This window comes from Plectropomus leopardus, chromosome 9, assembly GCF_026936395.1.
Source record: "Plectropomus leopardus strain MGB_pleo_1.0 chromosome 9, ASM2693639v1, whole genome shotgun sequence".
NCBI lineage: Eukaryota > Metazoa > Chordata > Actinopteri > Perciformes > Serranidae > Plectropomus > Plectropomus leopardus.
In genome coordinates, this window is record NC_142184.1 from 33,834,936 (window position 1) to 33,850,204 (window position 15,269).

Below are 15,269 nucleotides of genomic sequence, written 5' to 3' on the forward strand. Positions count from 1 at the left end.
TTATATTTATAGTAAAAAAAAAAACTACAGTATCATAGGAGTAAGAATGGAGAGTTTTTTTTCACTAAAATGATAGATGCAGTGTACGTTTTGTGTGTGTGTGTGTGTGTGTGTGTGTGTGTGTGTGTGTGTGTTTGATGTTATAATAACTCTCACTCTGCCCTCTTCCAGGTCCCCCACCATCAGAGACATGGTGATCAGGTGTGTGGCTCAGATGGTGAACTCCCAGGCATCCAACATTCGTTCAGGTTGGAAGAACATCTTCTCAGTGTTTCACCAGGCAGCCTCGGACCACGATGAGACCATCGTGGAGCTGGCCTTCCAGACCACTGGGCACATTGTCAGTGAGTATGATGGCAGCTCTTTGCTCAGGGCGGGGCCATATTGACTCAGGTGAAACTTGGGTCAAACTGCTCAGCCGACAGTGGACGGATCCTCAGTCTGCATCAGCTGTGTAGTGACTAAAGATCTGTGCTTTAGCCGCTACTGGCTGACGTGTACTCAGAAAAAACAGTCTTTATTTGTGTTTCTGTAATATAAGTTCATTTTTTCACAAAGCGTCCGGCATGTATGTATAACTTCCAATAAGTTTCAACACGGTTATGAAGAAAACTGTTTGCTTCCCTCAATCAGCAACAGCTGTGTTAACAAGCATGAACTTAAATCTCTACGGCCTACACTAGCTGGTACAATAAACCCCCTACTGCCAAGGCAGGACATTACACTTTAACAAAAATTAAATATGTGGCTCCTATAAGCAAACAACACATAAAGTAAAACATTACATTCACAGTCAATCAGCTCTGACAAACATTTACATCTGTACATGCACATTGTACAGTATCTTAAACAGTATTAAACGATAAACATACAAATAATTAAAATATATATATATATTGAAAAAAATAGAAAATTACAATAAATAAAATGAAATAAACGTTTAAAAAATGTTGCGGGGAAGCTACTGAACTGAAATCTCCAATTCTTTTCCTTTATATCCTCGTTAGGACTAAAGGACCACTAATTCTTCCTAGGAGATGTGATGTGGTTGAAATGATCAGTAAAAGGTTGCCAAAGAATTATTCTTGTTTTCTGATTTTTATTCCCTCTCTTCACTCCTCTGCCATCAGTGAACACCTTCCAGCAGCACTTTGCAGCGGCCATTGACTCGTTCCAGGATGCGGTGAAGTGTCTGTCAGAGTTTGTGTGCAACGCAGCTTTCCCCGACACCAGCATGGAGGCCATCAGACTCATACGACACTGCGCTAAATACGTCTCAGAGAGGCCACAGGTGGGAGTCACAACGACTGCTTCAATAAAAATAGTGTGACAGAATAATAGCATTTATCTGTCATTTGCAAAAAGCACTATGTGGTCTCTTCAGAATGAGTGATGTAATATTCCTCTGTGTGTGTGTCACTGTCCAGGCTCTGCGGGAATACACCAGTGATGACATGAATGTTGCCCCTGGTGACCGGGTGTGGGTCCGCGGCTGGTTCCCCATTCTCTTTGAGCTCTCCTGTATCATCAACCGCTGCAAGCTGGACGTCCGGACTAGGTAAGAAACACAGCTCAGCGTGGAGTGTAGCCAAACTTTTATTAGCTACACCTTTAAGCTTCAGTAATGTTTCCTCCAACAAATTCTCAATTTTATAAAATTTAAGGCCTTAAAAGTTCTAATATAGACCTAAATTTGAATTTTTAAGATTTTAATTTCCACTAACATTTAACCTTATTTTATTTATCTATCTCTTAATTTATTTTTTTCAAAATGAGTCAAGCTCTTTTGTGTGAAAGTCCACATTTGTGATACAATGAAGAAAACTCCCTGTGCACAGCCAGTGTGATCGTCAGATGCTGGTTGGCAGCAGAAACATATGAAGTGAAAAACAAAATACCCAGCCTTCTCACTTAGACAGAGGGACAGCTGTGGGACTGATAGTTGATCCTTTTCATGAAATTGAGCCTGCTAGATAGCAGTTAATTTTCTTATTGTGAAAATTTGGTGTAAAAATGTAAATTTGCTTATTATTGTAGGCTCTTTGGTGTTTCTGATTAATGTCATTTTTTAATATATTGTATTTGCTCACTTTTGAAAATGTTATTGACACACACAAAAAATGAAGGGAAGAGAGGTGATACTGATAATTGGTTATGTGACTCGTGTATTTATCACATCTGTAAATACTCTCGTAATTTCACTGAACGAACCTGAAGAAGCCACAGGTGAAACGCGTCGCTCCCTCTGAATAAACAGTAATTTTACGGTAAATTTTGTGATGTTTTAAAATCTTTGAACCACTAAACTTAATACTTAGCTTTATACTTGCACTTACTTGTTGGCAAAATGTGTATTAGCCTAACTGACTTCAAAAACCATAATTCTACTTCAAACCTACATCTGCACTGGACTGCATATATAAGATAAGATAAGATAGAACCTTTAATTAATCCTGAAGGAAATTCTTGTGCCAGATTGCTCCAGAAATACAGTAGCAAAAAAGAATACAACAACACAGCATCAAATATATGAAAATAAAATAAAATGAAATATAATACAAGGTGTCTGAAATAAAATACAAACTCTCTAGTAATAATAATGTTTAAAAGTAAAGACTAAATAATTTTTTAAAGTAAAAAGAAAAGAGTTTAAAATTGTACGTTAACATAAGTACAGTACTATTGCACAAAATATACTTCAGTTTTTCTTCCTGCAGAAGGGGAAGGACTTATATACCTTCCCTTGATTCTTACCTGCAATACTTACATAAAAAACGGATACTTAAATACTGAATGAAATTAATTCTTGATCTTGAAAGGGTCTTAAAAAGCATTAAAGGAGAGTTTCTGAAACCTGTAGACACTTTAATATAAAAGAAACAGAATTAAACAGAAAATCAGATGTAAGACAAACAGAGTGTTAGGGAACGCTCACACTGCGTCTGGCTTGTTGCAGAGCTGCTGAACAAAAACACTGACGTGTCAGCTGTTTGTGTTTGCTTCTCTCAGAGGTCTCACAGTCATGTTTGAGATCATGAAGAGCTACGGTCACACCTTCGAGAAGCACTGGTGGCACGACCTCTTCAGAATCGTCTTCCGCATCTTTGACAACATGAAGCTCCCCGAGCAACAGACAGAGGTCAGAGGTCACTGCCAGCGGGCTTTCAAGTCCCACACTTGTTTATGTTTTGGGTTTTTTTTTTTCAAGTTATGTCTGTTGGGTTTTTGTGTTCATTTGGAATAAACAAAACAAATATTCACAAATCCCATCCCATATAACAAAATCTTTCCTGGTTAAAGGAAAAACTTAGACAAATCTATCAATTTTAGATGAAGTAATGATGAAAAAGTTAAATAAATAAAATTTAAAAAAAGAAAAAAAACACATCTGGTTATATAATAATCTTATACATTTAAACCAAAAATCAAATAAACATAATTCCTTGACTGCATAAAAATCAGCAATGTATAAAACTGTCATCATCGTATTTTTTTCTGGCTGTACTTTAAGTTAAAATGGTGATGGTGGTAATGGTGATAGAACCTGTTTATCTTACTGGCATCTACACAGTTAATTCTTTCATGAACTCTAAGAAAGGTGTCCTCTGTACTGATGCACTGTCACAATCAATGTTGCTGCAAATCGCTGACATATCCCAGGCTGTGATAATTATTAAATAATAATGATTTAAAAAAAGATGTTTTTCTTCTGAAAACAAAGGGGTATCATGAAAAAAAAATCATATTCATGATTACGACTGATGTTGGTTAGAAAAAAAAAAAACTCAATGAAAGTAGAAAATATTTTTTAGAGCCTGATTTTAAAAAAGCGCATTTTGTTTGCTGAGCATAGTCAGCATATATGTACATATGTGTATGTTTGTAATATTAAAGCAAGCCCTGAGGTTTAAAAACAGTTGTTACATGCTGCTGATGTTTGCCTCCAGAAAACTGAGTGGATGACGACAACATGTAACCACGCTCTGTACGCCATCTGTGACGTGTTCACCCAGTTTTATGAGCCTCTGAGTGAAATCCTGCTGGCTGACATCTTCACACAGCTGCAGTGGTGCGTCAGGCAAGGTGGGTGCTCACACTCATGCAAACGGGGAGAGCAGAACATGCACACTACACCCCATCAGGCAGAGCGGCAACAACTTCTGTGCAATGTTTGATTTTACAAACCAGATGTTTTTGCGCTTTGCTGGTCTGACCTGCAAACAGTTTCTCCCGCCATTGGACGGCTTTTTAGGCGTCAGTGAAGCTGACAGTGTCTTTATGTGTCTGGTGTGCTTTAAAAGTTCTTACCTTTCCTCTACAGACAACGAGCAGCTGGCTCGGTCAGGGACAAACTGTCTGGAGAACCTGGTGATTCTGAACGGGGAGAAGTTCAGCCCCGAGGTGTGGAACATCACCTGCTCCTGTATGCTGGAGATCTTCCAAAACACCAGCCCTCACGCGTAAGTCCTGAACCACCTACAGCAGGACCACAAGTCAATTTAGTTTCAGCTTAATCAGCTCAGAAATCTCAATGAAACTTCACATGAACATTGTGACGATAGCGTTGATTCGGTCAGTTATTTAATTAATGGTCATGGTTTAGATGGATGTTGGTTTACTTGACCCTTTAAAACCCGGTTGGACATCAGTTTTCTTGTGCTGCACTCAGAGACCTCTCACAAACTTTTTTTTCCACTTGAATCCTTATTAACACAAATATTTTTGACAGTGACATGTCTGTTCCAGACCAGTGTCTTCTTTTTGAGTCTTGTAAAGAGTTAATTTTACCAATTTACTTTTCTTAGCCATTGGTGTTTCAGAGAATTTACATAGATAAAGGACCAAACAGCTGTTAGGGACCTCATATTCTAGTATTTGATTCCTTACATAGCATTTCCCAAAATGTTATTGTTTTCTGACATTTCCAAAAAAAAAAACCCAAAACTCTCACACCCTTTCAAAAAGCTAAACAAATTAGATTTTTTTAAAAAACATGGGGAAAAAAAGGCAATGACCAACTTGCTAAGAAATTTAGTAAATTAGTAAAAGGTGATGAAGAAAGTGATCTGAAAATGAACTTTAAAAAAGGGCAGGAGATTATTAGATAATTCTCAAAACAAGGGAATAATGTTCAGAAAAATATATTATATATTTATATATTATATATATATATATAAATTATTATTCAAAAATGAATACATAAATATGTAAAATGGAAAATAAAATGGGAAAATGAATACATTGATAAATTAAATGGGAAATTAAATAAATATTGTCATCTTTGGCATTTTCATTTCTTTAATGACACATTTATTTATTAATTTTTGATTTTGTCAGTTTCAGTCCTCCATATGGGCCAGCCTCACAAAGTTCTTGTGTTTCTGTGACAGCTTATTATCACAACACCTGAGTCCTGACCTGCTGTTCTGTTTGCTTTCCAGTTTGTTGACATGGCGACCGGCTGGACAGGAAGAGGAGACCACAGATGGCAAGCATTTGGTAAGGAAACGAAAACAAATATAGTCATATAACTCAACAATGTATACAGTGTGTACAATAGCAGCTCTGCGGATGCTTCATACTTGGTCTGAAAAGTGCTGTTACACATCCTTCTAACCTTCCCACCACATCAGCAGTGTGACTCTAACTTGTGACTTTTGTGTCTGTTTGTCTGCAGGAAGCTGATTTTGACAGCTTATCCCAGAGCAGCTACGACAGAGCTCTGTCTGAGAGAGGACACAGCCAGATGTCCAGCGACGACACCTGGAAGAGCAAGTCCAATGCAAGTGAGTGCACAGCGCTCACACGTACCCGACTCTATTTGAAAAACACACAAGGCGGGGGGGGGGGTGCCATCACTTTTCTTATGCTGCTTTCAAATGACTTTTTACAAGTATTTAAACTTTTGAACCCCGAGCAAATTGGTGCAATTTCTTTCAAAAACATGGGGGGAAAAAGGCAATGAGCAACTTGATAAGAAATTTTCCACAAATTACAAGAAAATAGTAGAAAACTATATTAAAGAAAGCTAGGGAAAAAAAAGAAAATAGCTAGGGTAAAGCTATGTTTATAATAATAATAATAATAAAGTCACAGAATTTTATCATTCTTTATACACTTTTTTCAGGTAATTTCTTTGTTTGTTTCTTCTTTATTATTATTTTTTTATTTTACTAATTTTCAGATAACTGTCTTGTCTCTTTTAGTAATAGCCTTCTTTGCATGCTTTTGAAAGAATTCAAGCCATTTTCCTCAGGTTTTAAAGGGTTAACTAGTCTGTCACATACGTGTCGCTAAGTGTTAGTGTGAAATTAGTCTCTTGTCAGAGTCAGTTTGACTTTTAAACGCTCACGTCTTTACACCACCACTGTTTTTTTAATGTTGTACAGGAGTTTCAGACCAGAAGCTGTTTGCTGGGCTGCTGATTAAATGCGTAGTCCAGCTTGAACTCATCCAGACCATAGACAACATCGTCTTTTACCCAGCAACCAGCAAGAAGGAGGATGCTGAGAACATGGCTGCTGCACAGGTGAGCTACAGCAGCTACTGTGTGTTGATTTTATCCCAAAATTACCATTTAGTGAGCAGCATTTTAGAGCAGGTTAACTGATATATGAGCTCTCACAACCCTTTTGTTCCTCGTTTTCGACTGCAACACTGTTTCCTCAAATATATATTAAAAAAGGTCATTACAAAATAATCCGAAATGATATGGGGAAGTAATCGAATGTCAGACTGAGGCACAAGAAAACCTTATAAAGGTCAGCCCTGTGTAGTATTTTTTTAAACAAATTTTCAACAACATAGCCACTGCAGTACAATCAGCCTAGAATATCAAAACTATAAGAATTTGCATGTTATCTCTTTTTTGTATCCCCCTAACCCCCACCAGAGATACTGATAGACAAATTATATAACATTAAATGAAAGCTTACATACATACACATACATGTACACAATTAAGACAGTGAAATAAATCAAAATGTAAACATAAATACTCACACATATTCATACAAATAGATGTAAACATTAGTCACAGTTGTCTATAGTCTATATACAATGTCTGTAGCCATTGTAATTTGCTTTGAATGGGGACCAGTTATGGAAGAGTACACAGTTTTGGGTGTCTTCATGTATGTCAGAAATGGTTGACATGTTGCACTGGACATGTGTGGGAGACGCCTCCTGCTTCCACTTCAAAAGTATAATGCGTCTCCAGTTAAGGAGGCAAAATCTGGAGCATTTAAATATTGCCTGGGGAGGAGTGTGTCCTGTTGCACTACTCTGAAAATTGCAATTAGTTGGAAAGGGGTAAATTTGACTCTTAAATCAACTGCGAATGTATCAAATATAGATGTCCAATAATTATGGAGATTTGGACAAGTCCAAAAAGTAAGGATGAGGGATCCTGTTATTGACCTACATCCGTTGCATAGAGGATCAGTCTCTGGATTATTCTTGGCTAGTTTATCTCTGTGGAATCGTAAATGTTCAGATACACTGAGTTTAAAATCTGTCCTCCCATCAGAGAGATGCTCTGGAGGAGTCGGAGGCTGAGGGAGGGGAGGCGGGCTCAGATCAGGGCATGTACAGACACATGACCTCTGCACACCTCTTCAAGCTGCTCGACTGTCTGCTGGAGTCGCACACCTTTGCCAAGGACTTCAACTCCAACAACGAACAGAGGACAGCACTCTGGAGGGCAGGTAAATACAACAAAAATGCCTTTATAATACTTATTTTAAAAAATGTATGTATTTATAAATAAAAATTTTATCCCTATCTTTTGCACTTGTTCTATATAGTATGTGACATACAGTAGAATAATTTTGAAACATGTTATGGAGTTATGGACCGTCCATCTGCTGTGAGACAGTGTCTCAAAACAAGTTGTCAAAGCTCATCTCCTTAACCCTTTGAAACCTGGAGCAACATCACTTTTCTACTTTCAGACGCCTTTCATAAGTATTTACACCACTGAGCCCTGAGCAAATTGGTATGTTGTTTGTTTTTGTTGTTTTTTTTTTATAAAAAAAAAAGGGGGAAAAAAAGGCAATGAGCAACTTGGCAACAAATGTTTCACAAATTAGAAAAAAAAATTAGAAAATTATTTATTTAAAAGCTAGAAAAAAATGTCTAGTGAAAAAAGAAAAAAGCAAGGGAAAACAAACTAGAGACTTATAATCATATCATATCATAAAACTGTCAGAATTATTCAAATGTTTTTAAACACTTTAAATCTTGTTTTCTTTTCTTTTTCCTTTTAATTTTCTTTTTTTTTATAATTTTTTGGTAATTTTCATGTCCATTTTTCACTAATATCTTGCAATTTTTGGGCAATATTTTTCTCTTTTGTAACTCATTTCCTTCCTCCAATGTTTTTGAAAGATATCAAGACAATTTCTCAGGTTTTAAAGGGTTAAAGGAACAGTTCACCCCAAAATCAAAAATGCATATTTTACCTCTTACCCTTTAGTGCTATTTATCAGTCTAGATAGTTTTGGTGTGAGTTGCTCAGTGTTGGACATATCGGCTGTAGAGATGTCTTCTTCTCTCCAATATAATGGAACTAGATGGCACTTGGCTTGTGGAGCTCAAAGCGCCAAAAAAATACTTAAAAAAAAACCCAACAGCAATGTCTCCTTTCTGAAATCACCACCCGGTTACTCAAGATAATCCACATATCTTGTTTTGAGAAGTTTCATGTAGGAACTACTTTCTTCTTTCAAACTACACCCACCAACCTGCTCACAACAAGGTCTTTTAGATTATCTTGAGTAACCAGGTCATGATTTCTGGAAAGAGACATGGCGGTTTTTCAAATTTATTTAGTTATTTATTTTGATGCTTTGAGCACCAGAAGCTGAGTGCCATCTAGTTCCATTATATTGGAGAAAAGGCAGACATCTCTATACCCGAGATCCTCAACACTCTGCAACTCACACCAAAACTATCTAGACTGATAATTAGCAATACTTGAAAGAGGAAAGAGGCTGAAATGTCCCCTTTAAAGTCTTTAATGCGGTTTGCTTACAGTTCAAAGGTTATTAGAGGTTTACAAAGTAATCAAAAATTCATAGTCAATGCAAACGTCTGTATTAAAAACTGTGTTGTTGCCAGGACTGAACCTGAAAACTTTTCATTATTGGCTGACCTTTCTGCTGAGAGAATGTATTCTTTGTGCTGTGAGAAAGCAGGCCAGTCACGCCGAAATATCTTGAAAGTCTACATTCTTACAAGAAATCCCCAGATCTCTTGTTATTAAGTGGCATCGACCTTTGCTCATTTTGGCCCTTCCTCTGTTGTTGTTTTGTCGTATTTTGGGGGGATTTTCTGCCTTGATTTTAGAGACTTGACGATGGAGAGATGTCAAAAGGAGAGACTGAGGGAATGACCTGCAACAAAGGTCCCTGGCCACACTTGGATCAGGGATATTGTAGTTCTTTGGCCAGTGCCTTAAAGCTTAAGGCCACTCAGAGATTATTGTTTTGTTATTTTTGCCTTTATTTGACAGAGACAGTAGAAATACAGAAAGGAAATGAATGGTGAGAGAGGGCTATGGCATGCAACAAAGTCCAGATCCAACCAGGGTCATTGCAGCATAATAACCTTGAGGCCATGCAAAGCCCTTTTGTTGACCCTCCTGTTGATGTTTGTTTTAACCAATGATTGCCTTTGCCTTGCCTCCAGGCTTTAAAGGGAAATCGAAGCCCAACTTGTTGAAGCAGGAGACCAGCAGTCTCGCCTGCAGCCTGAGGATTTTGTTCAGGATGTATTCTGACCTTCAGCTGCAGGACTCGTGGCCCGACATTCAGACACGCCTGCTGCTGTGAGTATAACAAACCACAGTGGTTTTGTCTTCTGGGGGGAATTGTTGACAGTAAAAAAAAAAAACAAATTATCAGCAGACTTATTTTATGAAGGTGCAGCATGTAGGATTTAGGGGGGATAAATTGGCTAAAATTGAATTTGTTATGGTGATAAGTATGATTTTTGTAGTGTATAAGCACCTGAAAATAAGAATTGTATGTTTTTGGTACCTTAGAATGAGCCGTTAATGTCTACATAGGGAGCAAGTCCTCCACCACAGAATCTGCTATGTTCTTCTACATTAGCCAGACATTGACTTTGGATATGGCCATTTTTGTTTTCGCGCTGGACACTGTAGTTAGAGCCCCTATGTGACAAGCAGAGTCAGAAAAACAGTGGTGTTTTTAACACAAAACTGCTTTAGTCAGTGTTTTTATTTTATTTTTATTTTTATATATTTATTTATTTTTAATTAACATACTTTATTAGCATTTTAAGAGTTATTTCAGCAATGAACCCGCACCACCCCCAACCTCCAGCCCTCTCATCTGAGGTTGAGGGATAATAAAAAATATGACAATCACATAACAACACATATCCAATAATCAATAATAAGAATAATGATTGCAGTAAGTTAGAGTAAAAACAAGAGAAAAGAAAACTTTACATTTTAACATTCAAAATAAAATGTTAGAATCAATAAATTAAAATAAAATAAATAAATAAATCAAGACAAAATAAAGTCTATACGTATGGGTTGCTGTAGTGTATATTAGGCTATTTTTTTTAAAGTTCTGACAATGTGGAGGCTTCAGCTGCTTTATATTTATTCAGGTTTATTTTTGGGGGTTTGAATCACTGAGCGTGCTTGTTTTTGAGAGGAGGAGACCTCTGTTGATAATTCATTTCCACTTAAAACCCCTGAATATCTGTATATTAACTTATTAGAGGAAAAAAAAGGTGAGCACACATTAGCAGGTGCTGTGCTTATGGGCCGTGTATGACAAGCCAAACAGCGTTGGAGGAACACTGATTTGTAACATGAAACTGCTTTATTGAGTGCTTTTACATGTTTAACTCACTGGTCTGTTTGTTTGGCGCAAAAGAGACATCAGTGGATTTAAAAAAAAAAAAAAAACAACCTCCTGAACAATGACCACTGAAGGAATTCAAACAGGGAGAAGTTTCAGCTGGTTGCAGATTGCTGTCCTCACCTTTAAATGCCACTCAATCCTCCACACTAGACCTTTAAAAATGCTTTTTTTTTTTTTTTTATACCAATCTAACAGAAAATGCATTGTAAGAAAACAAAAAACCAACATATTTGATCTCCACTACTCCACAGTCACCAGGTTGTTATTGTCTGGTTAAACGCTGCAGAGGAAGTGCAGTGCTGGTGTTTGCTCCGTGTTGTGAGAGCTGTTTTGACACACGGCTCATACATCATTATATATTCATGAACTGTGCACTGCGTGTGGATTTAGTAGAATATATTGGCGTGCTACAGCCTGGTACAAATCACGTTTTGTTTTTCACTGAGCCGCTGCACCGGAGCAGTTGACTCATGTGTTACATTGACAGTACGTATGTGTGGTGTTAATCATTAAATAACAGTTTTTGATGCTTCAGTTCAACATGTGGACCAAAAATATGAAGAATTGTACTGTAGTAGCTCTGGTTGGAGATACGGTGCATCAGTGTTGTGATGGTTATCATCTAAGTGTGTGTGTTTGGTGGTCTCTCCCAGGGTGTGCAGTGAAGCTCTGGCCTACTTCATCAGTCTGACCTCAGAGAGCCACAGAGAGGCTTGGAACAGCCTGCTGATGCTGCTGCTGACCAGGACGCTACGGCTGCCCGATGACAAGGCAGGCACACACACACGCACACACAGAGTACACAAATCTATTTTTTGCAAACATTAAGGAGCTCTAAATCAGAATCAAGATCAGAGAATAAAGATGGACCTGGGCCCAAGATACCATAAAAGCTGAGAAAGTCCATTAGTGAAAAAGGATGGAATTCAAAAAAGTCTCATTTATTTTTATATTTTATTGATTATAAACTCTTCTGTGAGCTGTCACCGATGACTCATGTATTCTCAACATGAGTGCGTGATTCACTGATGAGTCACAGCAGCCCGTGACTCAGGGTATCTTTCCAGGGCATTTTAGCCCAAAACTTTACAAGTTTTTAGATACAAAAACAAGCCATCATGGGTCTTACAGCAGCAGGACATTTTTAGGGTGATGCAGCCAGCTTTAGAATTTTTTTTTTCCAATACCACACAAACCACTGCATCAACAAAAATTATACCAGTATTGTTAAAGTGGACTGGCCGGCTCCAGTCTCTTGTGTAAGGCCTGCTGTGACTTATGGGAAAGCTGTTAAAACAAATGTTAGTTCTACAAATTGTGTTTATTTGCCTGAATGCAATTTCGTAATTCATGGAAATTGCCCCGAAAAGCAGCAAAGTACAGCAAAAACATGCATCAGTAAAGACAGAAATGGTCTCTCAGCACATTAATTTTAGCGTCCTGCTGTGAACTCTGCGGTCTCCCAGCAGCGGCCACACAACCCAGAGCACCCGCCCTTCCTTTCTCTGTCATGTATATACTAAATATTTCCAAACACACTGTTTATGTCGACAGCTGGACACAAATATTCCACTATTTAGTTATTTGTTCGTTGGGTTGGTATTCTGTTTTCAAGTTTGGGAAGTCAGATATTTGTAATGTTGTTGTTGTTTTTGTTTGGTGTTTGTTTTTTTTTTTTGAGAAATGGCAAAAGAAATTTTAAATAAATATCAGCTTTTCCCATGCATTCATTCAACTGTGGTGGCCTCAAAAATATCAACATTGACCACAACATGTTTCTTTCCTTTTTCACAGTGTGAAACTGGTTAAATCTTATTTTACTGTAAGTTGATGATTTAAATGAAGTTGTAAGTTGCGTACAGCGGATTGATTCGCTCAGCCCCTCATTGCGCTGTTCTCTTTCTCTCTGATTTGCCCTGGGGAGCTTCTGCCCACTATGGCTAGGTATCATTTATGCATTTCCATTACTGGTACCCTGACAGTGATATTGATACAAATAGAAAACTTCATCCATAATGTGAATGAAGTGGCGTGTAGTAAAGCCACACTTTCGAATGTTTTGGTGGCCAGTCAGCAGGCAAATCTGTCAGCTCTGTCAAATACACCGTGCTCAACTTCATCGCACCACAGACTGTGTGGGTTGTAGCTTTTGCTATAGGCGTGTGAGCCCCACACATACCATTGTGAGAGTTTGCTTGGCTGCACACACACAGTGACAGGGCTAGCTGCAAGCATCACATGGGAAGCGTAACTTAATTATATTAACAGGTTGTAGGTTTGAGTTTGTGATTTTTTAGCCAATGCTGCTGCATAAAAACATCAACCAGGCTGATGCTAACCTAACTGTTGGCCAAACAGAGAAGGTCTGGAGATGGCAGCAACAGAAAGTTTGCTGATCTGGCAGGGAGTTGGGACAGTCCAAGATCAGACACCCGTTGCAAAAACAAAAAATTGAACACAGACATAATTTGGCTGGAGACATTTTGATACTTTTTGGCACTGGGGTATTTTGGACAATACTTAAAGTATATTCAGGACCGCCTTTGTTACTTCTTTGGCAAACACTCTGGTTAGCAGGAATTTACAGCACATACAGTTTGTCACTTGGTTGAATTATCTGCTAAATTATATTTTTCACTTTCTCTTTGTCCAGTTTAAGCCGCACGCCTCCTGCTACTACCCCCACCTGTGTGAAATGATGCAGTTTGACCTGATCCCCGAGCTGCGGGCCGTCCTCAGGCGCTTTTTCCTGCGCATCGGCTTCGTCTTCCACATCGCTGCACCAGAGATGGCGTCTGTCCGAACTCCCACATCCTAGAGTGAAAAGGTGCAAGGTCAGGGGGAGGGGACGAATGGAGAAATGGAGAAGACATTGATGAGTAGATTGCAGATGGACGAATAAGAGACGTTCCGCCTCTTTTGGACTGGATGACAAAGACTGTAGCTTTTCTGTCTCAGTTCAGGAGTCTGCATTAAAGTGTTCTGCTTTTCTACTCAGCTCGTAGAAAAGTCTTCACCCTGTCCTTTTTCCCGTCTCTTCTCTCGGGGATGAACAGCACTGTGACCAGCACTCTCTGCTGACTGTTGTCCTTCATCGTCCCCCTGACTCTCATCTCAAACTGTAATGACAAGAAAAGAACTGTAAACAAATAATTTATTGATATTGTACCTGATTTTGATGGGTTTGTTTTTTTTTTTTTTTTAAATACTTTAAAAAAAAAAAAAGAAAGTCTATGCTGAAAGCAAATGAACGAAACCATTGAATTGGAAGACGTTTGCCCTTTGCGAAAATCTCTTTCGGCCACCTGTGCCTGATAGGAAATGATGACACCCATCAGTGTCGCCCATATGGTGAGTTTGGTGATCTACTTAAAATAATTTGTAATATCTCATGTTTAGACACCCATCGCAAAGCATCATTTGTCACTTTATTGTTTTTGTTTCCTCTTTTGTGTGTGTTGTTCGGTAGCAGGCTTAAAAAAAAAAAAAAAAAAAAACAAACTCAGCTGCGGGTGAAAATCAACACTATCAGTGACCTAATGTTTGTGACGCACCGTTCTGTCATCTTTATAATTCCTTGCCTGTCAAAGAGATTTTACTTATTTATTTTTGCTCACTTGCTTTAATTTGTTTTATGATTGTTTTTTCAGGATAATCGCTGGTTTACAATGAAAGTTTGGTTGAAAGACATGTTATGTCCTTCTGTCATGCATTCCTTTGTGTGTGTGTTGACCCAGTAAGCCTTACAACTGAAGGACTTCTAGGAGTCAACTCCTCATGGCTTTAAAGTCACAACTGGCTCATAAAACCCTCCGCTAATCCATCAGCTGGCCCTACAAGGTGACGGAGTCGCTGTCTATTTCCCACTCTATTTTGCCTACCTGTTGCAGAGAGTTTTCTCACGTATTAACACCACGCAGCAGGTCAACGTGGATGTTTGGAACGCCCATCAGTGTTGTGTCGCATTCAGCAGTTCAACCACAGAAAAGGTTCAGGAACGGAAACCAAAACTGGCATCTACAGAGGCACTGGAGTCTCTGCATCCTGGATCCATCCTGGTTTATTCCATGCCTTTTTTTTTTTTTTTAAAAAAAAGAAGGATGTATGTAATTATTTAAAGTGCATTTAAATATTTTTTGAGAAGCATTCCTTCCCTTGCAACTATGGATGTCTACTTTTCTTCCCTAAAGCTAGGGAATATATAAATATATATATATATATACAGTAAATGAGAAAAAGCAGACTGTAAAGTTTTCAATGTAAGATACATAGAAATGAAAGTGCTATATGGTTCTATACATAATATTGTGATGTAATCTTCCAAACATTTGGTGAAGTAATCAATAAACCCAAATTCTGATCCAC

The 15,269-nt window shown here is 38.1% G+C and overlaps 1 protein-coding gene across 1 annotated transcript in view; it reads left to right on the forward strand.

Annotated features, from left to right (window-relative positions):
- The window catches only part of arfgef2 (ARF guanine nucleotide exchange factor 2), a 44,104-nt gene extending 28,835 nt beyond the window's left edge, over window positions 1-15,269 (forward strand). Inside the window, exons 27-39 of the mRNA XM_088082588.1 lie at window positions 172-344; window positions 1,131-1,291; window positions 1,428-1,558; window positions 3,010-3,139; window positions 3,948-4,083; window positions 4,322-4,460; window positions 5,442-5,499; window positions 5,678-5,786; window positions 6,390-6,529; window positions 7,529-7,706; window positions 9,691-9,829; window positions 11,558-11,675; window positions 13,558-15,269. Of these exons, the coding sequence (XP_087938714.1) occupies window positions 172-344; window positions 1,131-1,291; window positions 1,428-1,558; window positions 3,010-3,139; window positions 3,948-4,083; window positions 4,322-4,460; window positions 5,442-5,499; window positions 5,678-5,786; window positions 6,390-6,529; window positions 7,529-7,706; window positions 9,691-9,829; window positions 11,558-11,675; window positions 13,558-13,722 (1,777 nt within the window). The 3' untranslated portion in view covers window positions 13,723-15,269. The remainder of the gene's footprint in view (window positions 1-171; window positions 345-1,130; window positions 1,292-1,427; window positions 1,559-3,009; window positions 3,140-3,947; window positions 4,084-4,321; window positions 4,461-5,441; window positions 5,500-5,677; window positions 5,787-6,389; window positions 6,530-7,528; window positions 7,707-9,690; window positions 9,830-11,557; window positions 11,676-13,557) is intronic.